Source organism: Aristolochia californica, unplaced genomic scaffold (assembly GCF_029961685.1).
Source record: "Aristolochia californica isolate CCGP_79_NKW_82.1479 unplaced genomic scaffold, dmAriCali1.0.hap1 SCAF_6, whole genome shotgun sequence".
Taxonomy (NCBI): Eukaryota; Viridiplantae; Streptophyta; class Magnoliopsida; order Piperales; family Aristolochiaceae; genus Aristolochia; species Aristolochia californica.
Genome location: NW_027182257.1, coordinates 44691183 through 44715480, shown reverse-complemented (window position 1 = coordinate 44715480; position 24298 = coordinate 44691183). Strand labels below are relative to the sequence as shown.

The following is a 24298-nucleotide window of genomic DNA, read 5'->3' as shown; positions in this document are numbered from 1 at the left end:
GAGCCCAAAAAAGACACGTAAAAGTTATTCACGTGGCAAAGTTGACTGCTATTTCAACACGCCAAATCTGACCTTACAAACAAACTTCAATTGTTAGCCGTTGATTTCTGGACCTGGTTCGGTCCACGGAACCACCACAAAGCCCATTCAACCGCCCACGTGTAAGTGGTCGTTGCTTCATTGATGACGTCATCACGCCTAGATGTCGAGTCCTTGACGGCGGCTGCCTGACGGCATCTTCGGTCAACTCGAGTTTTCATCTCCAGAGTTGTTCCCGTGTCAATTTCCGCCGACTTTTATTTGCAGCAGGTCCACAGTTGAGAAGATCTGGACCGTTGATCGCATTTGTTCTGACTGGAACCGTGGGCTGAAAACCATGTGGGAAAATTCGGAGGAAGGTTGAGAAGTAGTAGAGAAAGCATGGAGAGAACCCGAGGTGGCATGTCTGGTTCATCATAGAAAATTAGAAAAAAGGTTGTCAGAAATGCCGTAAGAAGTTTTTTTCATCGAGAGAAACCATCAGATTAATTATTTTTTTTAAGTCTTTACCCACCCAATCTTCTGATTATATCCCAGACGTTATTGATGGAGATTTCAATATCCGTTCTCTAGTCTTCTCTTTTCGATCTTTTCTACTTCGTTTCTCTTCGTTGCTGCTTGATTCCATCTCTGTTCTTTGATTCGAAAGATTTAACCGTAAACCACCGATTTCATGCTCTGATGGATTTTCTTTTTTCTGTATTCGTCATAACCTTTTTCTTCGATCGTCTTTGCCCTTATGCTGGACGAAGAAGACGACCTAGCCTGACTCACGCAAGTCATGGTGGTTATTCTAATTTCACTTTTTTTATATTTTATTTTATTATTTTATTTCTAGAACTTATTTATTTATTCTCTATAAATTTTCTTTAACTTATTAAAATTAAAAAAAATATTAAGAAAAAATTTAAAAGTCAAGACCTTTTTATTTTTAAACCATATTTTTTTAAATAATTAAAATCATCATAAATATCCAATTCCTTAAAAAATTAAAAAAATTAAAAAAATTAAAAAAATAAAAAATTAAATAATTAAATAATTAAATAATTAAATATTAAGATTATGATATTTCGCTATGATTCTATGCATGCCCTCTATAGAGTCTATAGAGTCTAGATCCACCTTAATATTTAAATGAGCCCGGTCAGATTAGAGTCCAGGTCTCGATCTTGGTTCGAGTTGTTCTCTAACTCGGATTTAGGACTCAACTCAAGATACATAAAAATTAGAGTCGGATTGATTAAGTTAAATCAGGAAACGATAATTGAAACAACTTTAACTAAACAAGTCGAGTCCGTGTCTAGATTGAACTCACCCGGTTCAAAGTCCAATTTGAATCACTCGAATCGAAGAACCAGGGACATATCATCATGCCCGAATCCAAATGTCCGCCCCATGGATCAAGTTGGGGTAAACGGTAGCTGTTAAACCATTGGGTTCAATGGCCAGTCCGGTTTATAATGCGAGCGAGATTTACGAACCAAGGCCCGGACGTAGATCCGATTCCCGATCCGCGATTCCGATAACCTACATTCAGTCGTCACACTCACTATCTTATCCTTAACAACCAAGAAAAATCTTACAAAATTCTGTTCTTTCATCAAACTTCCAAGCACCATCATCCTCAAATCACTTCTCCTCGATTCTAATGAAATCCCATACGGGAATTTCCCCATTGCTTTCCCATTCATTCATGTCTTTGTTCTAATTTTATCCGTTTGATCGATGGGAACACTCGCGAGCTGCTCTCTGGTTAATCCAATCTTCAGGTTCCGTGCCCTTCCCGTCAATCCAAACGTCATCAATAAGTTCCCCATTTTGGAGCGGCGAAACCTCAGGAAGCTCTGTCTGCTGTACGAGAGAAGATGGGATGTGGAACGGCGTCTTGATAGGTTTAAGTGCTTTGGTGTGGAGGAGAAAGAGGGAGAGGAGAGTGAACCGACTTCGACTGCAGCTACGACGGAGGAGGTGTCCGAGAGAATGGAAGGCCAAGACATGGGCTCGGAATCGACTTCCTCTTCTTCCAGGGTACTTAATTGTAATGTATCTCTTATGTAAATTTTGGGTGGTGATGTTGGCCTCTGGGATGTACACGGCGTGAAGTGAAGTGAAGTGAATGTATGCAGAAGAGTTGCTAAAGGAGGAAGGAACTAGAATGAAACAAAAACATAAATGAGGTAGTCTAAACATGGGTAGTGAAAACACCTTCTTCATGTAGACATTTTTACATTTCAAATTCTACTAAACTACCGAGACGACTGACTAATATACCTCTAACTAGTTATTTACAAAGTAAAATTAAAACTTTCAGTTAAAAGAAAGCCAATTTGAATGCTCTTTTGGTAAACTAATATCCCTTAGACCACCTTAGAAACCTTAGAGATGAGGAGTAACTACTCGTACGTTTGAGCTATTCTATGCTTGGTTCCTGTCTTCGTCGACTATGAAACCATCACCGATGTTATCATTTTATCTTTCTAGAAGTGGTTATTTTGTAAAATTTAAACAGGATGCTAGCAATGAGTTTAGACTCCTTGTTCTTTAAGTTGGATTTTCTTTTCTCGTGGTGTTTGTTGGCAAGATTTCGTCATCTCTTACTAACTATTGTTGATGTCTTATTCTTTGAAGGCACCAAGTTTTTCTTCACCAGGATTCACTTATAGTAGTTCGCAAATTGATTCATTTAAGTTGATGGAACTGTTGGGTCCTGAGAAAGTTGATCCTTCTGATGTAAAGCTTATTAAAGAGAAGCTCTTTGGCTACTCAACTTTCTGGGTAACTAGTGAAGAACCATTTGGAGACCTTGGTGAAGGCATTTTGTTCCTTGGAAATCTTAGGGGTAAGAGAGAAGATGTTTTTGCAAAACTTCAAGCGCAGCTTGTGGAAGTCTCAGGCAATAAGTACAACCTGTTTATGGTGGAGGAACCCAATTCAGAAGCACCAGATCCACGAGGTGGACCCCGGGTGAGCTTTGGTCTGCTGCGCAAGGAGGTCTCAGAGCCAGGACCTACTACACTCTGGCAATATGTGATTGCTCTATTGTTGTTTCTGCTGTCAATAGGCTCTTGTGTGGAGTTAGGAATTGCATCTCAAGTACGTTCTTGTTCTTTTGAAAAATGCTTATGCATTACGAATCCTTAATTGTTTACCGGTTAAACATTCTTTGTTTGCCCATGCAGTTAAACAGGCTCCCACCCGAGCTAGTTAAGTACTTCACAGATCTAAATGCTACTGAACCACCTGATATGCAGCTTTTGTTCCCATTCGTGGAATCTGCTCTGCCTCTTGCTTATGGTGTTTTGGGGGTTCAGCTCTTCCATGTAAATACCATTTCTTTCCTTCTCGTTGACATGGATTTTCCAATGCTTTTTAATGGGGATTGCTGGAAGTGTATCATTGAGATTAATGGAATTTGCAGTGACATGCCACATCCTTGGATCAAGTTGTTTCTTCTATTTCTTTTTTTCTTTTGAATGAGATATATGCTGCTTTTATTTTTATTTTTTCTTCTAGTTTTTAATTTTGTTAATCTGATGGTTTCGGTGTTTGAAGATTTTATTCTAAGATTTTCAATCATAAGCTCTTCAAGTTTTTACAAATGATCTGCTTCTCCTCTTTTCAGGAGTTGGGGCATTTTTTGGCAGCATTCCCCAGAAAAGTGAAAATTGGCATCCCATACTTCATTCCGAACATTACTCTTGGTAGTTTTGGTGCAATCACTCAGGTGAGGAATAATTTTATTTATATACATTTGCATTAATAAACTAGAAATTGTCAAAATTAAGGAACTGGGAGCTTTATTCCCACTAGAATGGTTTAATGTGAGCTTGAGTTCCTTGGTTCTAGATTAGCTGGTTCAGGGAAGTTGTATGGAGACTCACCTCTTTGACAATGTCTAGTTCATAAGCATAGAAAAGGACCCAACTTTGGACTGAATATACTGAAGAAAATTGAGTAGATTGTGGATTGAAGATGGAACTGTGTAGTCATATCTGAAAATTCTAGTGCTTGATAGATATTAATTGCACTCATTATATTGTAAAATGTTGTCTGCCTAGGTATTGTCTTTATCTTATTGATCCAGATTCATGCACACTCTCATATTGCATTGTTCATTCTCATTATTAACTCTTGCAGTTTAAATCTATTATTCCTGATCGAAGAGCAATGGTTGATATCTCGGCTGCTGGCCCTTTGGCTGGTGCCGCACTTTCCTTTTCAATGTTTGCTGTGGGCCTGTTGCTGTCATCAAATCCAGAGGTCGCAGGAGATTTGGTACAAGTGCCCAGCATACTTTTCCAAGGTTCTCTACTTCTTGGACTCATCAGCAGGGCTACACTGGGTTACACGTACGTGTTCTCTTTCCTGACATCATAGGTCATGTGTCAATCTTGCTTTTACTATCCATTATTTCTGAATATGATCTAGCTCAAGGAACTTTTAGAATATGCCTTCTAGTCTTTACCTTCGCTCTGGGTCAACTGTATATCTTCAGTCTGTTGGTCTAAGATGTTGATTGCCAAACATATTTAAGTTATAATTATTCTGAATAGAAGAAAAATGGAAGAGGATTACTGACTTGAGAAGGTTCTGTTTGTGGTTGTGACTTTGGCAGGATCTTTATCTGTAATATGAGGTAACTAGGCTGAGCATCCGTTTCTAATTAAGAAAAATTTGGGCATTGTTAAATGTAAACTTACCTTTTTCAGATCCAATTTAACAAATTTAAAGTTGAGTGCAACAAGAATTCTAGATTTACTTAGAGAGGTAATAGCGCCTGTCTAGATGTGACTGGTAGCAGAGTTATGGTTGGAAAGGGGTTGAACCTGTTGTGGTTCCATGTACAATATTTCTGCATGGCGTAACACTAGAATCTCTGTTTTATTTTAAAAGGGTGTCTAAGAAATCCAATTCTAAAATGAACTAACCCCCTGTAAAGTATAATGTGTTGCATGAAGTAATCCATTTATAGTGCAGTTGGGATTCTATTCATCCTGATGCTGTTTTCAAAACCCTTTCATAGCCCCTTACTGGATCAGCTCTACATGGTTTACTTCTAATTCATAATCTGGCATCCGTGGTAGTGAAACTATGAACCAGGAAATGAAACAGGTCTCAGTCTCAGGGTCAAAACATGAGAATTACCAAAAGTTTAATTCATTGCTTAGCTAAACTCAATCTACTTGAAATAGCTTGTGTGAACAGCTCCATCCTCTCTAGCTAAGGCTTGTTTTTTTTTTTGTGTTTTTTTTTGTATTTTTTTTTTGTCTGCCATGCATCACTTCTGCCATGCTTAATGAAACTTCTAAAGTTTTCAGGAAAAAAAGGTTTTGAACAGGCATGGTTCTGCATTGTTAAAGTGGTCTAATCAAACACTTATTCTGGGCCTTTTGAAGTACCTTCAGGTTTCACGGTAGACAGGTTTAAAGTGAAATAAACTTATTGATATTTTCTAATCAAAATAGACATGAGGCGTTCTCCAAGTTTGGTGAGACCATCTATGGTGCAAAGAGGGCTTGTCACGTGGGAAATGGCATTAATCCTCTAAAAGCACTAATTTCTGGTTGGTGACGTTTATCACCATTTGCATTTCAGATGTTGCCAATGGGTTGTGTAGGGCTTTGAAGTCCTATGCGGCCTGTGTTTGGATGACTGGAGGATCTCTTATGTGGGTTTGTCACCAGCAAAGGACTGGAGGTATCTAAAAAATTACAAATTGAACTAAGTTGACCAGTTCAAGCAAGTGTCAAATTCCAGCCGTCTCAAACCAAATAATATTAATACGACATGTTTGCTGTTTCTGACATAAAAATTTGTTAGTAGTAATTGAGCTGTTGAAATTGGCAATTCTGCCGACCAGCTACCCTCTATCTTCAAATAAGGTTTTGTTCCCTGGTCTTTCCACTAGTTGAGTGCACCCTCTAGCACTGGGTGATAGGACTTTCATAGTGATCTGGTTCAGTTAGAATCGTTTTACCTCTCTTATGTGCAAGTTTTATTGTTAAATCTATGATCATCCATGTTCTTCACTAAATCAATCTTTGATATACAGAGCAATGCATGCTGCTACAGTGTCAATTCACCCTCTGGTGATTGCTGGCTGGTAAGTGTTTGCTAAACTACACCTGAAGTAAAGAGAATAAAAAACTAAGTCATCTTCTATTAATACAATGTTGATGTGTGGTAACTGGGAATGAATCTGTGGCAGGTGTGGCTTAACCACTTCAGCTTTTAACATGCTTCCAGTTGGCTGCCTTGATGGTGGAAGAGCTGTGCAGGTATGATGCTTAACTTTTCTGTACAGTCATCCAGATAATTCTCTTTTATTAATATTATGTGCTATCGTGCTTTATACAGGGGGCCTTTGGCAAAAATGCACTCACTGGATTTGGCTTGACAACTTATTTGTTACTTGGACTAGGAGTGGTGAGCCTCAATCTACTACTCCAATATGTATGCTTTAATAAAAGTTTTTTCCTCACTAATGAATACCTGTGCTATAAAGAAACAAAACAAAACAGAGGCCTTAGTTTACATTTGTGCTGTATAGTACTTGGTCCAACAAAGTCAGATGAAGATGTTCTCTTGCAACCAAGGAGAGTCTTGGCCTCACTCATCATGTTATTTGCTCTCCACTGCACTTGCATTGTTGCATTTGTTTAAGATTAGAGTTCCTTTTTTATGAGGGCTGATCCAATAAGAAAAACCATTTGGGGCAAACATACGAAACGCTATCTCAACCATTCGATCATGATCAACGGCTATTTAAGTCGTCCGATCAATGACTATCTCAGCTGTTAGATCAGCCGTGCCTTTTTTATTATCTGACATTTCTTTCATGACTTTAATATAATCATTCTCATCACTTCAACATGCAATCCCTAGACAACATTTTGAATTTTGACTTCTTGATTATTTTCTACTTGAATCATTTTCTCTTCATGTTTTACTGCTGATTCCAAAATCTTCTGTTATCCACTTGTCAGCTTGGTGGTCCATTGTCACTTCCTTGGGGATTATATGTATTAATTTGTCAGGTAAGGTTATAGATAAGAAGAGATTTCATTCTCTATGAATTTTGTTTTCTTTTTTCCTTCCTATCTGAAGCTGTATTAATTTTATTCAAATATTCAGAGAACACCTGAGAAGCCATGCCTAAATGATGTGTCTGAGGTGGGTACATGGAGGAGAACAGCACTAACAATTGCAGTCTTTCTTGTTGTATTGATACTGCTTCCTCTATGGGATGAGCTTGCTGAGGAACTGGGTATAGGTCTTGTAACCACATTTTGATGTAATTACTTCCTATAAAATACATCGAAGTCCCAAATTTCTTTTTGAAATTTAATATATCATTTCATTCTTCTTTTTGAATGGCTTTTAGCACAGAAAATATATCTCTGTACTATGAATTTTTCACCTCCAAAATTTCCTATCTTCTATGTGAACAGCTCCCAATATTTACATAAAGTGTTTGGCCTTATGGGTTTGTTTAGAACCCCTAGAAAAGAAAAGAAAACCAGAATTTGATCATTATTATTCCAAAAAATAGTTAGTAAAAATGAGATAATGATCAAAATTTCTTCTTCACTAATTATTTTTGGGAATAATAATAGTCAAATTCTCCTTTTCTTTTCTTTTCTTTTCTATGGGGTTCCAAACAGACCCTATAGGATATCATATTTTCTTGTCCAACTTGCATGTGTTAAAGCATGCCGTCGGTGGTCATCCTGAACTAAGATTGAATTCGTTACTCATAGCGGATTGGGAATTGTTTGTTGTTGTTCTAAATTGTATGCAAATTGTATACATTTTATTGTTGTTGCATTGAAATAGATGATTAATTATTATTTTTAAATAGTATTTTAATTATAGAATAAATAAATAATTACCAATATATCTTATTATTATGATAATGATTATTAGTACTATTATTACTAATCATAGTAGTTATTTATTACAATTATTAAAATAAATTTGTTCCTATACACTTAGACGTATTATTATTATTTTCAATATTTAATTACAAATTAACATTTTATTAGCCATTAATGTTGAATACCATCACCACTTTGGTTTTTCTAAGCTATACACTTGATACCCCATATTAATGACAGCAAACTTACAATCCCATAAATTTCGAACATGAGAAGAGAGAAGACGGGGGAAGAAGAATGGTCGCCTTCTTCTTTAACGCTGGCGACATCCCAAAAACCCGGCGACGGAGGTTTCAGGGTTTTCCGTCTGGTCGTGTTTGCTATACATTCGATTCCTGTTGCCAATTTAGGTTCATGAACTTGATATAAGGAGGAGGCTGGCCTGTGAATTAGACTGAATTTTTGCTGAGTGCAGATTTTGAAGGTTTATCTCTGGGAACATTTTTGTTACTGAAGGAAGCTGAAATAGTAAATTTAGAAGAAAAGGCACAGCAATGCCGCGTTTTGCGTCGGCCTCGAAGGCTGCCAGAAGGTTTTTATCGTGTTTATATGAGTCGACGAATGTTGAAATTGGCGGGGGATTGTTGAATATGACAGGCAGGAGTTGTGGGTATGGTGGTCAGCCTGCCCAGGTTCGATGGTTGAGCGGTATGGTTGGTGTTGACTAACCCCTGGATGTGGGTAAGTTGTTTGACAAGGATAAGGAGCTTTCCTCTTCGTTTAGTAGAACACACAATGCAGTTCTACGCAGGGGGTTTCTCGGTGTTGGAGATGAGGAGGAGGGTAGTCCTCTATCTAAGACTTATGAGGAAAGGCGTGTAATTGGGTAAGTTTGCTCTGATATCACTGGATCATTACTTTTCCTCCCGTAGTTTGTTTAAATGGTTCTTTATGATTTTTGGAATGTTGCAATAAGGCGAATGACTGTCAAATGGTTCGGTTTTTAAATTTCAAAAAGAAATGATTCGACTTAGGGGAGCGTTAATCCTTTTACTGTACAAATTGCTTAGAGGAAGCTTCAATCTTGTAATCCTTTTCCAAACTTTTATCTTACTTTCTCTCCCTTTTAATGGAGCAGTTTCTTTTCTTTCAATTTATTTTTCCTTTTTTTGAACATTGACGAAAAATTTAAAGGGAAACAAAGGATATCCTTATTTTGTTTTGGAGACACATGATGCATGACAAAGAACCCTCTATAATAGCATTCAATTCAAAAATTGTTCTGGGCTTTAGATAATAGACGTGATTATCTTAGTGCTGTTAGCATTTATTTGTTTATTTTTTTGGGAAAATTAGTCCTACCATGACTTGGAATATAGCCAATTTACTTTGACATTCATAACACTAGCCTTAGTTTTTTAAATGTTTGAGAGGAAGTCTTGTTGGTTTCTCATCAGAATCTGTTTGTCTCTTGTTTTATTGACATTGTTGCCCTGCTAGTATTTATTTTCTCTTTGCTAAATTTTAATGGTTCTATTATTTGGTGTTTTTTCTGGTTAGCATACTTGACCCTTTTTTGGGCCAGCTATTGGGTGCTAACTTTACATTATTGAAATTATTTTGAATAACCAGGTATGCCCCTGAGCAACTGTTTGCAGTGGTTGCAGCTGTTGACTTGTATGAAGACTTCCTTCCCTGGTGTCAGCGATCTCAGATCATTCGGCATAATGAGGATGGATCTTTTGATGCTGAGCTTGAGATTGGTTTCAAATTTTTGGTTGAAAGCTATACTTCTCATATTGAATTGAAGAAACCAGAGCGTATAAAGGTAACAGTTTTTTCTGGAACAATGAGAAACTTTATTATTCAACATTTGTTTGCCCTAATGTCATGTCATGTAGCTCTGTTTAGGTCAACTTTTCTGAATGTGAGATTTTCAGTTTTTGTCTCATGTCTTACTTTTTAATCATAAATGTAGTCACGATGAGAGTTAATTTTGCCACCGGTTGCATTGGTCTTTGTGGATGCATTGGATGGGGGTAAACACAAATAGTTTGGAGGAGTGATAAATAGTTTGATCAGCTATGTTTCTTTCGCTTTATGCTCCATTTTTTTTTATTTTTCTTATCAAAATAAATGCAGGCATGCTGATTTGCTGAAATTTTAGATTAGCCCACTCATACTTGGTGACCGCTTTAATCAAAGTCAAGATAGGCTATCGTACTGTTTTCCTCTTCCCTGCCACATAAACATGTAGATAGATTGAACTAGAGCATATGCTAATTGTCTCATTTTCTTTTATTTTTTTCTTTTATGGCTGTTGAAACTATAGATGTTCTCTATTCTTCACGTGATAGTTGTAACATTTTAGAATTAACATGATTATTGTTTGTTCTTTTCTTCATACCTATTTTAGAGATCCAATATCCTTTGTTGGGCTTCTTATAGGTTATAAGCTTTGTTGTTTCTTGCTTACATGGGAAATACTATATTTTTTGCAGTCAACAGTTAGTGACAGTAGCCTCTTTGACCATTTGATAAACATAAGGGTGTTTAATCCTGGACCTATACCTGGGACCTGTGACCTTTATTTCTATGTGGATTTTAAATTCCAGTCCCCACTTTATCGGCAGGTATTCTTGCCTCAGCTTGTTATGTTTTTCTTCTGCTTTTTTTCAGTGTTTTTATCATTTTTTCCTTTTTTGTTGAAATAGTGAAGCTCGTTGCATTAACGAGTTGCTGAAAAATACAAGAGGGAGAGGACCCCAGCCTTCATATTACAGAGGCTGGAAGGACCTGAAAGCAAGTTGTCACCGTGAAGTCCATTCTTTAGCTAGCTGATCTGAAATTCTGAAATCCTATTTACCCTTAGATGACTGTGGAGCAAAGAGAATTGATATTGTCAAATAATATATAACTGATAACAGGCGAATTAAAATAAGAAACATTTGATTGCTAAGAGCTATAATTGACTGTTGTGAAGAGCCGATTTTGGTGATTTGCAATACTGTTCTCTTTTTGTTTTGTGCTTTATTATGTCATTTACTTGATTATTCTCCAGAAGAAATCCATCAATGAACTTCTCTGGCTAGGTAGGATATCTGAGTACATAACAAAATTAACTGCTATCTTTCCAATCAAGAATGAGCTGACACGATGATGCTTATGTGGTAGCTGGTGGCATCCATGTTCTTCAAAGAGGTGGTCGCCAGGCTTGTCAGTGCGTTCGATGATCACAGCCAGTTGATTTATGGACCAGGTATTCGAGTCCTCGAAAATTCTTATGGAAGTCAAAAAGCATAAATGGCTCACAACAACCACTCAGAAACACCTTATATTAGAGAGGGAAACCAATAGAGACATCAAACATGGGCAACCAAAAAACACCCGCCTACTTGATTGTGCTGCTTGAGAGCACTGCAGGTCAGTCTTTCTCAGCTTTCTTTGGAGAAATTTACTTCATTCACATAAGCGCATTTTTGTATCTTTGTAACCCAAATGGCTAAAATTTTGCAGCCACTGAACAGAATGAGTTGCACCTTCTAGTGCATTAGTCGTTTTTTGCAAGTTACAAGATTAATGGGATCCCCTGGACCTGACTCTGTTTTTCATGTTGCCTTCAGTATTAATTAATGCAAGTGCAACGAACCATAATTTGCATTCATTAGACACATCTTGGAATAGTTGGCTATTCTACTTAAATTGTCTCTTGTCTTCAACATATTTTCTTTAGTGCTCGATCTAGTAATAATGTGTTGGGCTTTAATATGTTTTAGTATCTGTTTTACCTGACATGGGACCGATATATGAAAGTATCAGTGCATCATATTTCTAATATGATACGAATACCGTGATTTTTCTAGCCTTTTAGTTTGTGAAAACTGAGATTTTGGGTGGGAGAAAAATAAAGAGCAAGGAAACAGCTGCTTGTTTCCAATAAGAGTACTTCGATTCTGAAGAGTCTGGATTGCATCAAAGTGCTTATTTCAACCTTTCAAACAAGAAGAGAAGTCGTTTTGCTCCGCACTAAATTTGAATATCTTATCAGACAGCTTATTTTTCATACCCTTTCTGTGGTGCAACTTTTATTTTTTGATTTTAATCTTTGAACTTTTTGGACTTCTCCGTTTTTAGTTTTCTGCATGAGTACAACATCTATCAATTGTTAACTCATGTAAAGCTGTAAAGGTCAAGTTACTCTGACCTCCTAAAAGTATTGAAATTACTTTTATCCTCCTGAATAATTATAAACTAATATTTTTTTACTTGATTGTGAATGGCTCTTTTAAGTCTTAAGGTTTAGGGTTTAGGGTCTTGCTACAGTTTGTATTCATTGCTTTTAGAATATATATATATATATATATATATATATATACTGCAGCTATCACACTCCGTTCAGTCGTCATTTCTTAAAACCCATTACAATTTTTCTTCAGTAATGCCAATATTTTTTCCAACTTGCTCTATGAAACTCCAGGGTCTTGCTGCAAGGAAGTGAAAATTCTGGTTTCAGGTAGTGTAAGTGGGCTGAAACTTGCTACTAATGAAACAGAAGGTTCTGATATCGCTTCACTGGTGACATTGATATACAGAAAAATATCTGAAGTTGGAGGGCGACAGGGAAGACAATACCCTAAACCCTAGTTTTGTCGATCACAGTAAAGAATATAAAAAGATATTGACTTTATTTTTTATAAATTTTTTTTAATTCTGATTGATCATTTTGAGATGAAACCAAAGTTCAACCGAACACGATATCAGAATGGTTTATATATCAATTAGAAAGTAAATTGATTGAGTGGATTGCCAAATTATGCAGCTCAAATGCCATTTGCATGTAGGGATGGAGAGGTACAATCCAAGTTCGCAATGATCCCTACCCGAGGTACCTATATCATTCCTCGTAATTGAATAATCCCACATATTGGTGAGAAAAAGAAACAGAAAGATTGAACGTAATAAAAAAAAATGGGAACAGTTATTAATAAAATTTTCTGTCTGCGTAATTTCAAGTTTTCAACAGAATGAGTTGCAAAAGTGAGTGATTAAAGATGCTTGAATCTTCGAGGAGGTAGTTTAATTTCTCTAACTCTCGAAGGGTTCAGTGTAATTAACCCATATTCATTCGATCTCAAAGACTACCAGCAGTACGACTCGGAAGTTCGATATTTGGTGGCGAGTCTGGCGACGTTCCTCTTCTATTATAAAGCCATATGTGCAAGGCTTCTGTTGCCTAAACTCTTTCAGAAGCGATGAAGACGAAGAGAAAACAGCCTCAAGCTAACCTCTGTCATTGGGCGGAATTAGTTCTTCCCTACCTTTGTCCCACCGATTTGGCTTCCATTGCTCTGACTTGCAGATCGCTGTTCGAAATCTCAAAGTCCGTCACCAAGTTAAGAGTCACAGACGCATCTAGAGGCCTCGAGAAAAACCCAATTCCTTTCCTTAACTCGGTCGATGACCAACTCTACTCTTACTTTATCTATACCCCATGTTCTGTTTTATCTTCTCTATCTCCCGTATGTCAACCTTGGGGAGGAACTCGAAATACCCATGAAAGCACGGACACTATGAGGCAATCTGTTAAAGTTGCGTCTCTGATGGGAGGAATTGGTTCTGGGTGTGATTGCAGAGTATGTTATAAAGAGGGGTATCAAGGGTGCCCCTGTTCACTCGTCATTGATGGGCTCACTGAGGTGATGACTGAATGTGGAGTTAATTGCGATTGCGGGCTCGAGTGTGGTAATCGGTTGACACAGCGTGGGGTTTCAGTGAGGTTGAAAATCGTGAAGGATAAGTTTAAGGGTTGGGGGCTGCACGCGGATCAGTTTATTGATAATGGAACGTTTGTCTGTGAGTATGCAGGTAACTACTGCTCCGTTCTCTCTTCTGTTCTCTCCAGGAATGCAGGTTATAAAGTGATAATTGCTGGATAACTGAGCCATTATGATTGAAAAAAGCATTGTGAAATTGAAGAAGAAAACGTAAGGCTCTGTCCATAAGAGTGAGAGTAAAATTACCTCGTTGAGTACGTTCTTGTGTTGTTTGAGAGCAATGGTTGCATTTGCATCGAGTTTAAGTTATATGTTACTCCAATTTCCTAGAGATTGCACCTCATGTTAGTGGAGTAATTCATAGTTTATGGTGACTCCATTATATGGTTGCCTTGTATCTTACTGCATGGTTTGTATCTGTGCAAGAATCCAATGAATCTGGTCAATGAACTTGGGGCTCAAAGCAGTATTTGGACTACCATTTCTAGTTGTTTTGTTATATTGGATTAATGATGGGAGCCTAAACATCTCAACAAATGTCATTTCCCTTTGCTCGATGCAGCTAAATGGATGTCATCCTGTAGCCTGAACACTAGCCTGCATCCAAGACTTGTCACTCCTTCCAGGCTAAGGCTCTCTCAGGATATAATTCCTTTTATTGGTATTGAATGTCTGTTCGTGAAATTATCATCATTCTTTTGCCACTGATTGTTACTATAAGTATTTTACCTAATTTTATCTTGAGAAGAGGAGAGTGCATTATCACCAAAGGGAGGTTAGGTCTGATTTGTGGTGATTTGTATTTAGGCTGTGGGTGGATAGAAGAAAGCATGGTGCAGCCATCCATGTTCAATGTGGATTGGCTCCTGAAAAGATCCTTGTGAGGGGGTGGGTGCTTATACAGAGGATATCTACGGAGGTCTTCCCAAAACTTTGGCTTTAGAACTAAAAAAAATTTCAAACTGTGTCAAAAGGAAGTGAACGATGGATTAACTGAAGAAAGCATCTACTGGGTTCTCAAAACTAGTATCCAAATGGAGTTTGAAGCATTGCATGCTACACTTTTTAGGAGGTTCAAAGCAAATTGTCTGGTATCCCAGCACACGATGCTGGTAACACTCCTCTAGAATCATAACTTGTAAACTTGGACAAGAGTATTCATGGCATGGTGCGATGCCTAAAATGTCAAGACTAATGTGTTATGCATCGCCGTCTGTGAATTTGTCGATTTTAGGATGTGACTAAATAGCTATAATGAGCTTGTTCTGTTTGAACATTGGTAAGAAAATGTACATAAATAAAATAATACAAGCAACAGAAAACCTTTTAACAAACTACCCGCTTCTTTCTCTTTCATATGATTAGATTTTACATTCTTACGTCCAATATCTCTTTATTCTGTGCAGGTGAACTCTTGGTTACCAAAGAAGCTCGTTTGCGACAGCAAAAGTATGATCAGCTTGCATCCCAAGGCAAGCTTTTTTCTGCTCTTCTGGTTGTTCGAGAACATTTACCATCAGGTAAAGCATGCCTTAGGGTGAACATAGATGCAACTAGAGTTGGAAATATAGCACGCTTTATTAACCATTCATGTGATGGAGGCAACCTATCAAACTTCTTGGTAAGGTCCACTGATGTGTTGGTGCCTCGCCTTTGCTTCTTTGCTGCCAGAGATATATTGGAAGGTGAAGAGCTATGCTTTATGTATGGAGATGTTATTGTCAATCCAAATGGCCAGCCGTGCTTTTGTGGCAGCAGTGCTTGCCTTGGAGTTCTCCCTTCAGAGGCAACCTAGGTTTAGTCCTTCATGCCATCCTCTATCATTGGTATCACTTAACTATTTGTTGAAAATAACAATCCTGAGAGAGCACGTTTACAAGTTTGAGAAGTAGGTGAGATCAGACAGTTTCTGTGAGTGCCATTTTGTTCAGATTGTAGCCAAAATGGTCAAAATGTATTGTTAAAAAATACACCCGGGGGGTATTTTGGTCATTTTACCACTTCGGTGGTTAATTTTCTTTATGTAATCTTGTTCTGCATGTTAAATTATATCAGTGGTTAAATTTTCATGTACATAGGATATGTAGTTAGGGAGATAAGGAGATTTAGGTTTATTAAAGGGCATTTACTATTTAAGAAGTCTGTAAATTCGTGCACAGTTTCTAACGAAGACTTTCAGGCTCTTCAGAAAGCTCTTCTTCTCTTTTGTCCTTTTTCTATTACAATTTTCTCCTCTTTCTTTATCCAAATATTGATTTTTACAAACCAAGCAGAAAGCTTTGCATCACTTGGGAAAGATAGTAACACTGTGGAGCCTCTCAGCATGTTTTCAAACAAGTGGTTTTAATCGCAAAGATTGCTTTCTTAGCTGCAGTGTTCTTGCTCATATGGCATGGTGGAATGTCAAATAATGCAAAATTAAGATCCAAACTGTGGTAAACCATGTGTACAGGAAAGATCTGTATCATTATATTTGAGATTCTTTATCAGAATTGGTTACAAATGCAGGTGGAATTCTGTCACAGACAGAACCATATCGAACTCTCTCTAGATCAATATATCAACTTGGTTATGGTATATAAGCAAAGAATATCATAATATAAACACTCATTTCCTTTCAAGGATACCATCAGCGAAGATAATCTGTTCCCTGCTTGTTGCTTCTTCTCCATCCTCCTCCAGTGGTGATGCCCGTGAGAGCCTCAGCTGCTCAAGGGTCTGCGAGGTTGGCACCATATCTAGAAGATCAAAACTCAATGGGAAATTGTTCTGTAGGTGCAGAGGGTTGTGGGAAGCAGGAGAAGCATTTGAGTAACCTGACACTGGCACCAGGGGAGACAATGGTTGGTGGAGATGATTCGATGTTGCAGTCTGTTGCTGCTGCTGTAGAGGAGTTTGAAGAGCATTTGCTACTGCCAATCGGTTTTTCATCAACTGTGCTTGTATCAGTGAGAGCTCTGCTTGCAATGAAGCTACCTGAGATAATCACAATCTTTATCCATTTTTCCTTCTTCATTATCTTAATTATGCATCACTTCATTATTTAACCAATCTTGACACATTTACCAAAGCACCCTTTGGTTTAAAGCATGAAATATCATATAAGTTTCTTAACACGATCTTCTGTCAAAATCTCAAACAGAAAAAATTCTCAAGCTTTTGAGGCTGTTTTCTTCGGTTTAATTTTCTTGCAGAGTTAAACTAAGATAGGAAAAGGAAAGATCCAAGAGCAAAGGCAAATGACCTGGTGCTGCAAGCCGACTATGGTGGAGACACATCCGTAGACGGGATCAGAGAGCCGGGCCTGCGCCTCATAAGAGATGGTCACCACGGCATCCTGCCGCCGGTTAGCAGGGATATGTAGGAGTAACTTCGACACGTTGCTCGCACCAAACACCTTGTGCACCGCGGCAAACCTGGCTGCACCCTGGTCCGAGCCAAAGTAAGGGGAGAAGATACACCCACTTACGCACTTTCGACGTAGGAACTTGCATGCACCACATGGAGCCGTGTGCCCTCCCCCAGCGGCGATGCCCGACTCGTCCCCTCGGGTTGTCTTAGTCCCCATTCCACGCTTGCTATCCGCAGCATCCAACAATGGGGCGTTGTTGTTCCTACTCTTGATTTTCTTGTAGTCATTGGTGTTGTCGTTGCTAGGATTGTACTCGTGAGATTGGTTTTTATCGCATGACTTGTCGCTGGATAAATCGGTAGTGTTCACGTTCATGTCGGCGGCGGAGGTGGACGGCCGGAGACGGGGAAGACGGAGGGATCTAAACAGGGAGGAAGAGTCGAGTTGAGATGAGAAGAGAAGAAGTGTGCACGACTGACTTGTGATGAAGGGTATCCAAGGAAGGCCCTGCGGAGGCAAGGGGAAGGTACAAATATGGAAAGTTTGGTGGAGGCGGCACGTGCGAGGGGTTGGTGTTTTTTCAGTTTTTTTTACCATAATTGATGGGTGAGTCACGTGAGGGGCACACAAGATTTGTGCCGCCCGTCCCGTGTGGTGGGAATGGTTGCACTTCATGAGGGGGTTCAACATTCACGCCGTGGGGGAGCTATCTGCCACGTGGCACCCGGACAAATTAAACCGTTTAGATATATGCCAAGTTGGACGAATAAATTTCCTAAATTTTTATTTAATTATTATAAATATCTAATATTATATTGAAGTGCTGGATACATGTATCTTTTATTTAAAAAAATGATAAATTACATATCCAACTTAGGTTCCTAAAATCCCGAGGCCCAGTTGAATCAAATACGATGGGTGAGTTGAATCTAATATTAAATCTTGTAAGATGTGGAAAATATATTAAATTTATTTACTTCCCATTTTCTTAGAGATTAATTAATTTTTATTACAATATATTAATTTAAAAATATTATTTAATTACAAATTATTTACCAAAAAATGGTTCCAACTATAAAAATGCTTCAAAATCAATGTAATTAGTGCAATTATAATATGTTGAAGACGCGATATAAGCAAGAGTTATTTATAGAATTTAAAATATCCATTAAATGATTTTAAAATGGAAGTAATTTATACTGATGAATTTAAAATATTTAAATAATTCAATCCGTAATTATGTGTCTATATTTTAAAATTATAAATATAATTTTTATATATGCATTAAATATAAAACTAAATATTAAAAATAAATAAAAAGTCGAGCTTAAGGGCATCCTCCCTCATAGTACCTTCTTAAGAGGAGGGTAGACCGGGTTTTAAGGATCAAATTAAGGCCGATTTATGAATTTGCAAGAGTCTATGGAACTTGATGGACCCTTATCCGATTTCACGAGTCCTAAGTTTGAGTCTAAAAACCTTAGTATTATCGTAATAGAAACTATTATCTCTCATTTATTTTTCATTTCACTTATATTTTTTAAAAATTATAAAAATAATTTATTTATTTAATATTTTTATTTTTTGTACCCCTACAATTTTCCTTTTAATTAACTCATTTTTGTCTAAATCTCCAAAGAAAGAAAAATAGTCTTTTTTCAGCTCTCTTTGCGATCTGCAAGAAGCCCTTCATTAATTTTATGAGAGAGTTGGAAAGACTTTCGGAATTTCTTTCAGCCATTTCTTCTTCTTCCTTCCTCCGACTACTCTCCCGTTTGCCTGCACTAAAGCAAAGTTTGAAGATCAATCTGTGTCTAAAATCTCATTAGAAATTGACATCTTCATGATCATTAACCCCAATCATCGTCTCCACAAAAACCTTTCCGAGACCAAATGTGAAACGATCGTATCATCTTTGCATTTTTTCTTGCATAAGAGAATTATTTTTATAGCTTTAATTTATTTAAAATTTTGTAGATAACTAAAGGGGGGCATTAATAAAAAAATAATAAAAAATCCATACGTACTCTTGTGATTAAATTCTATAAAAAATTTAAACCTGGAAAAACAAAAAAAATGCCTTTTTATTTAATTAACTTAATTATTATATTATATAAATGTGTAATAATTCATATGAAACTTAGATACAAATTATATATATAAGCTAAGGTCTATATTTTAATATATTAATATTTCATGAGTATAATTTGTTGCATAAAGAGTAAGAAAATTATTAGAATTATAGTTTTAATATTTTTATTAATGAGTTATTATTAACACATGAACCCTATAAAATATGTGTCACAGGCATAATTAAAACCCCCACCAACTTGATATTTCGCTCTCACTGAGACGAGTCTCGTGGGAGTGCAAGAGAACATTCAATTAAATAGTACACAATGTTATATTAAAATATCAATATATAAAATATAAATAATAAAATAGTGAAATTGGGTATAAAATGGGTCTCGAAATGTCTCAATTGCGTTTAGCAGAGCCGCTGTGGGGGACTACGCGGAAAAAAATATGGTTCTCTAAAGATCCTCCGCTGCTGGAATTCTGTAGATTCCTCTGTGAATTTCAGATCTCTCCCATTCAGTAGTTTTATTGGAAGGGAGAGGAAGACGAAAGGGAAGAAGGTTTGATTTCCTTTGTTGGGTCTTGTTGGTTCCCGGCGAGACATGTCGACGCCGGCGAGAAAGAGGCTGATGAGGGATTTCAAGAGGCTGCAGCAAGATCCACCTGCAGGGATCAGTGGAGCGCCGCAGGACAACAATATCATGCTGTGGAACGCTGTTATTTTCGGGTATATGACTGATATGTCCCCTTACAATACCTTTTTTTTTTCGTTTTTATTCTTAATTTTGAGATTTTAGGGTCTTTACTGCATTAACCATAATGAGTTTTTTTCGATTTGATATGCAGACCGGATGATACTCCTTGGGATGGAGGTGAGTGGATGGCTTTGTTCTGAATTGTACTGTGTTGGCTTTGCACTGTTGAATTATGAAACACGCATAGTGACAGGAAGTTTTACTTGTTTGTTTCTAGTTTCTTTATGTCTTTGCTTCGCTGCGGTGCTTTAAAATTTGTTTATCCTTGACTTCACCTGGACTTTGGCTTACTTATAATGTCAATTGCGGTTTTTTTTTTTTTTTTTTCATCTTTGTGGCGATTGTTAGTTTCCGGTCTCAGTTCCGTTACATAATGTTTCAACTGGCCATGGTCCTCAGCATTTGAACCAAAGTTTTGGTTGACATTTTTGAGAAACTTACAAATCCCTGCAATTGATTTGTTAGACGAAGAGTCAAGTCTTTGTTTATTGGCCGTAAAGCTCCGTAGATTTGGAGTTGGTAAATGTTTTAGTTTCTGTAGGTCTTAGAGCTAGTGTGTACTTATTTTATAGTTTTTTTTTTCGTTGCTTGGCCTCACTTGTATAGATAGACATTGGTTCAGTTGTTTTTAGTATGTAATATCACTTTCTTTCTTTTCTCCCTCTTTTACACCTAAAAATAAGAGTTTTTGTTTCGTGATAGTGTTTGTGGTCATGTATTCTACTTTTTCCTGGACCAGCACTGGTTTCTGTCATGTATGTTTTTCTACTGTTTATTGTTATTGTATCTGCATTCTGTGCTTGTTTATGTTTTTACTGCTTGCCTTCTCTATATCAGATGACAAGTATGTGTTTCGGACTCAGATCTTCTGCCTATTGTGTGTGGAAATTGCATACAGCTAGTATCTGTTTGTGAATTTATTTTTAATATTAGAAACTGGTCCATTCTCTGCTTGTGAGGGCTTGTGTGTGCTTCTAAATATCAATAGTATTCTTTATTCATGAAAAATATGTCTTACTTGTGGTTTTGGATGAAAAGTATTCTTCTAAAAATATGTCTGGAAAATTTCGACTGTATTTGTTTTCAAAGTAAACCACTAATATTTTTCCTCGAGATTTGCCAGGCACGTTTAAGCTGACTCTGCAGTTTACAGAGGATTATCCTAATAAGCCTCCAACAGTTCGATTTGTCTCGCGAATGTTCCATCCAAATAGTAAGTTGGACTCCCAAATCACAATTGCAAATCTTTGCTCATCATATAATTGCTTTCTAGGGTTTCCAAAAATTGAGAGGTTCCCACTTCTGACAGAAAGTTCTTAATGAATATTGAACAGTTTATGCAGACGGAAGTATTTGCTTGGATATTTTGCAGAACCAGTGGAGTCCAATTTATGATGTTGCAGCCATACTGACCTCCATTCAGGTTGGCTTTGTGCAATTTGTATTAACTAAATGGAAATTGAATTGATTATTGTCTTCACATCTTAAACTTAATATTTCATCTTTAGTATTTGTAATGGGGTATCAGTAGGGCATGTTAGACCTTCTGGAATCAGAGATGTGGTGTCTATCCTCTGAACTAAGTTCATTTGGCAGCACTGTTCTATTATCTACACCTTAAAAACTTCTTGTTTCTGAGGAAAGTAAATTAAAATTGTTACTCTCATCATGTCCTTTCAGTTGCTTGATATCTGCCTATCTGTTGAATGTTGGCTGGCCTTTCCTACTTGCAACTGAAATGCTAAGACTTTTAAGTTACAAACAGATTGTGCTAGTTGGATCACTAGTATCTACTGCTCGTGTGTAATTTTGCTCTCATAAGGCGGAAATTCCCTTCAGTAGTTATCAAGTTTCAGTTGTACTGTTGAATAAGGTGCTTGCAAGAACAGACAACAGAAAGGTTTTTATACTTCAATTATTATTTTCATTTAGTTAGTTATCAAGTTTCCTAAATCTTGCAATCTGGTAGTTATTTCTATTGACCGAATTTTGCCATTTGTTCAATTTCAATCAATTAGAAGGCTGTTAGCATACAATATGGACTTTTTTTCTCGTTTTTTTATACCTTTTTTATTTTTCAACTTTTTTTTCTATACCTTTATTTTTTTCAAAAAAAAAAAAAAAAAAATCATCAACATCAGAGCCTTGTTGTTAGCCCAACGAATCATTTTCCTCCGTTCTGATCTATTAAGTGCTCAAGTAAATCATTCTTGTTTCGTGTCAATCCATCGATCAAACATCTTTAAAATCTTTTTCACATATTTAATGTGTACATCAAACATGTTGAAACCATCTTTATGTGTACATCAAACATGTTGAAACCATCTTTATGTGTACATCAAACATGTTGAAACCATCTTTATGTGTACATCAAACATGTTGAAACCATCTCATACAGCACTGTTATCTTTCTCATCTATTGGTGCTAGTCCTACATTCTTGCCAGTACATTTTTTTTTAAACAACATTCTCTCTAATATGTCTGTCTTCTGTTTTGCCTCTCCTAGTTCTGCAATGCACCTAACTCAACATTCTTATCTCCATGACACTCTTGCTTGCAGAGAACATAGGTTTTCTAATTTTGTGGAGCTTTAAAAAATACCATAAGTGGGGTACCCCTCATTAGAGATTGGGTGTCACTGGATAAGAAGGTCTTTTTTATCCTAAATAAGAGAAAGGAAGATTGCTCTTATTAGGTACTGCTTTTCTTGTGATAATTTAGTAATTCCAGCTGCTCATCAGTTGTAGAGGCTTGCATATGGTGAGAGCAATAGCTTGTTGCATTTTGTGTAGCTAATCACTTTATCGGTGATTGTAATTTGGTGATTCCAATATCCTGTTTGTTTGTCTACATATCTAAATGTAAGATAATCCTGCTTGGGCCAAGGCGCTGCATGATTGAAGTGCTAGTGTGATCTATTTTAAATGTAATTTGGTGATTCTAATGTCCTGTTTGTATGTATCTATATATCTAAATGTAAGATAATCCTGCTTGGCCCAAGGCACTACCTGATTGAAGCTCAAGTAGATCTATTTTAAACCACAAACTTTTGCTCTGTAGATTTTAATCACTCATTGACTACCTAAACCTGAATTTATCCTGTGTCTGAATACCTAAAGCTGAGTTTGTCCTGTATCTGTTTACTCATATAAGTGATGTTATTTAAACCTTGAATATAAGATTTTCAAGTTTGATAGATGTGTTAAATGTTGAACATGTGGGCATTCTTCAAGAAAAATAATAATAAAATTAAAAGAAGTAACATTTGTTATGCTTTCGTGTTCCATAACTAGTATCAAGTACCATGCAGATTGTTCTGCATCCCTTCAGTGCAATTGATGTTGAAGGTGATCAATTTGTTAATAAGCATCGATTGCCTTTTCAAGCAGTAGCTTTTTTAGCATTATAATTTGATGGAAGACCATGTCTAAGATGGATTTTGAGTTCTGTAGAGAGCACTTCAATAATGCTGACATGTATCTGTGATCTTCCAGTCCCTCCTGTGTGACCCAAATCCAAACTCCCCGGCAAATTCAGAAGCAGGTCGGATGTTCAGTGAGAACAAGCGAGAGTACAACCGCAGAGTCCGTGAGATTGTGGAGCAAAGCTGGACGGCCGATTAACAAGTGTGCATCTTCTTGGTGCTAGAAGTAAAAGGTAGAAATGATTTGGAGTTGAATGACTGTTCACAACTATAGCAATCATTTGGGAGTACCTAATATTGCTCGAATTGTTCTTGGGAGGACTCTATTGCTTCTGGGTTTTTTGCATCGTTAGCTTTTATGATCTCTTCCTTCAGTCTCACTTTCGTGTAATATTATTATGTCATGTCTTATTTTATTGTGTATAAAGCGATTATAGCTGATACGTCGTAGTAATCAAACCACGCTGTGAAAGCCGAGACGACAGTTCGACGAGTAGGTTTAATTTAGACTCTTGGAGAACGTATCACAAGGGATTGCCAAAAAAAGATGTTCTTACTGAATTAACGGGCTTACGAAGTCTCGGGAAAACAATCTGATGCATTCAAATGATCATGGATTTCGGCTTTTAGTGTCACAAAGTCTCCATTGCTGTTTATCAGCATTGCTCCAATTGATTGTTTTATATCATTTGGTGCAAAGATACTATGCATTGCTCTTCGTCCCCCTTTGTAGTCACTAAAGATTTTTTACTGCAGATACTCTGTCAGAAAAGCAGGCCCTGTACTTGAATGACAACTACACCCATTTACTTTTTATATTGTGTCCAGTTCTGCAGGCCTCATGTTGCAATCGAACTTCTCGTTAGTTCATTCTGTAAGCATGGGCATGATATGTTATGAGCCCTGCTCTCAACCAGGGCTGCTGTCTTCCTGTCGGTGCGATTGCATTTATACGCTGATCCATGAACAAGGATTCACAGCAGAAAAATTGGGACTT

At 37.1% G+C, this 24298-nt stretch overlaps 4 protein-coding genes and 1 pseudogene across 5 annotated transcripts; 4 read left to right on the top strand and 1 right to left on the bottom strand.

Moving 5' to 3' along the window:
* The first annotated feature begins 1627 nt into the window (after window positions 1–1627).
* Window positions 1628–7489, top strand: LOC137934488 (probable zinc metalloprotease EGY1, chloroplastic). Its single transcript, XM_068778859.1, has 10 exons — window positions 1628–2067; window positions 2668–3132; window positions 3219–3359; window positions 3662–3763; window positions 4177–4388; window positions 6092–6142; window positions 6248–6317; window positions 6397–6465; window positions 7026–7076; window positions 7174–7489. Exons 1-10 carry the CDS (start codon window positions 1765–1767, stop codon window positions 7330–7332), a joined length of 1623 nt encoding a protein of 540 aa, XP_068634960.1. The 5' UTR covers window positions 1628–1764; the 3' UTR covers window positions 7333–7489.
* Window positions 7490–8470: 981 nt separating this feature from the next.
* Window positions 8471–11576, top strand: LOC137935511 (uncharacterized; annotated as a pseudogene).
* Window positions 11577–13166: 1590 nt separating this feature from the next.
* LOC137933897 (histone-lysine N-methyltransferase SUVR3) lies at window positions 13167–16223 on the top strand. 2 transcript variants are annotated; one of them, XM_068777996.1, is made up of 3 exons: window positions 13167–13781; window positions 15097–15485; window positions 16199–16223. In XM_068777996.1, exons 1-2 carry the CDS (start codon window positions 13169–13171, stop codon window positions 15483–15485), a joined length of 1002 nt encoding a protein of 333 aa, XP_068634097.1. In that variant the 5' UTR covers window positions 13167–13168; the 3' UTR covers window positions 16199–16223. The 2 variants fall into 2 exon arrangements, with proteins under 2 accessions (XP_068634097.1, XP_068634095.1); XM_068777994.1 differs by lacking the exon at window positions 16199–16223 and having other exon boundaries at window positions 15097–15763.
* LOC137935510 (LOB domain-containing protein 20-like) lies at window positions 16205–17417 on the bottom strand. The gene is made up of 2 exons (XM_068780156.1): window positions 16935–17417; window positions 16205–16666 (listed from the first exon to the last, which is right to left on the bottom strand). The coding sequence occupies exons 1-2, from the start codon at window positions 17415–17417 to the stop codon at window positions 16298–16300; spliced, it is 852 nt and encodes a 283-aa protein (XP_068636257.1). The 3' UTR covers window positions 16205–16297.
* A 2124-nt stretch (window positions 17418–19541) lies between these two features.
* LOC137933898 (ubiquitin-conjugating enzyme E2 2-like) lies at window positions 19542–23681 on the top strand. Its single transcript, XM_068777997.1, has 5 exons — window positions 19542–19848; window positions 19968–19993; window positions 21000–21089; window positions 21211–21299; window positions 23372–23681. The coding sequence occupies exons 1-5, from the start codon at window positions 19724–19726 to the stop codon at window positions 23498–23500; spliced, it is 459 nt and encodes a 152-aa protein (XP_068634098.1). The 5' UTR covers window positions 19542–19723; the 3' UTR covers window positions 23501–23681.
* Window positions 23682–24298: the final 617 nt, after the last annotated feature.

Bases quoted from the DNA above. Each gene is read 5' to 3' on its own strand.
- LOC137934488 (XM_068778859.1), top strand. From the start codon at position 1,765: ATGGGAACACTCGCGAGCTGCTCTCTGGTTAATCCAATCTTCAGGTTC. The intron at 3,360-3,661 runs GTAAATACCATT...TCCTCTTTTCAG, and splicing joins TGGGGGTTCAGCTCTTCCAT to GAGTTGGGGCATTTTTTGGC. The intron at 6,318-6,396 runs GTATGATGCTTA...TGCTTTATACAG, and splicing joins ATGGTGGAAGAGCTGTGCAG to GGGGCCTTTGGCAAAAATGC.
- LOC137933898 (XM_068777997.1), top strand. From the start codon at position 19,724: ATGTCGACGCCGGCGAGAAAGAGGCTGATGAGGGATTTCAAGAGGCTG. The intron at 19,849-19,967 runs GTATATGACTGA...TTTGATATGCAG, and splicing joins TGGAACGCTGTTATTTTCGG to ACCGGATGATACTCCTTGGG. The intron at 21,300-23,371 runs GTTGGCTTTGTG...GTGATCTTCCAG, and splicing joins CCATACTGACCTCCATTCAG to TCCCTCCTGTGTGACCCAAA.
- LOC137935510 (XM_068780156.1), bottom strand. From the start codon at position 17,417: ATGAACGTGAACACTACCGATTTATCCAGCGACAAGTCATGCGATAAA. The intron at 16,667-16,934 runs GTCATTTGCCTT...TGATTATCTCAG, and splicing joins TAGTCGGCTTGCAGCACCAG to GTAGCTTCATTGCAAGCAGA.
- LOC137933897 (XM_068777996.1), top strand. From the start codon at position 13,169: ATGAAGACGAAGAGAAAACAGCCTCAAGCTAACCTCTGTCATTGGGCG. The intron at 13,782-15,096 runs GTAACTACTGCT...TATTCTGTGCAG, and splicing joins GTTTGTCTGTGAGTATGCAG to GTGAACTCTTGGTTACCAAA.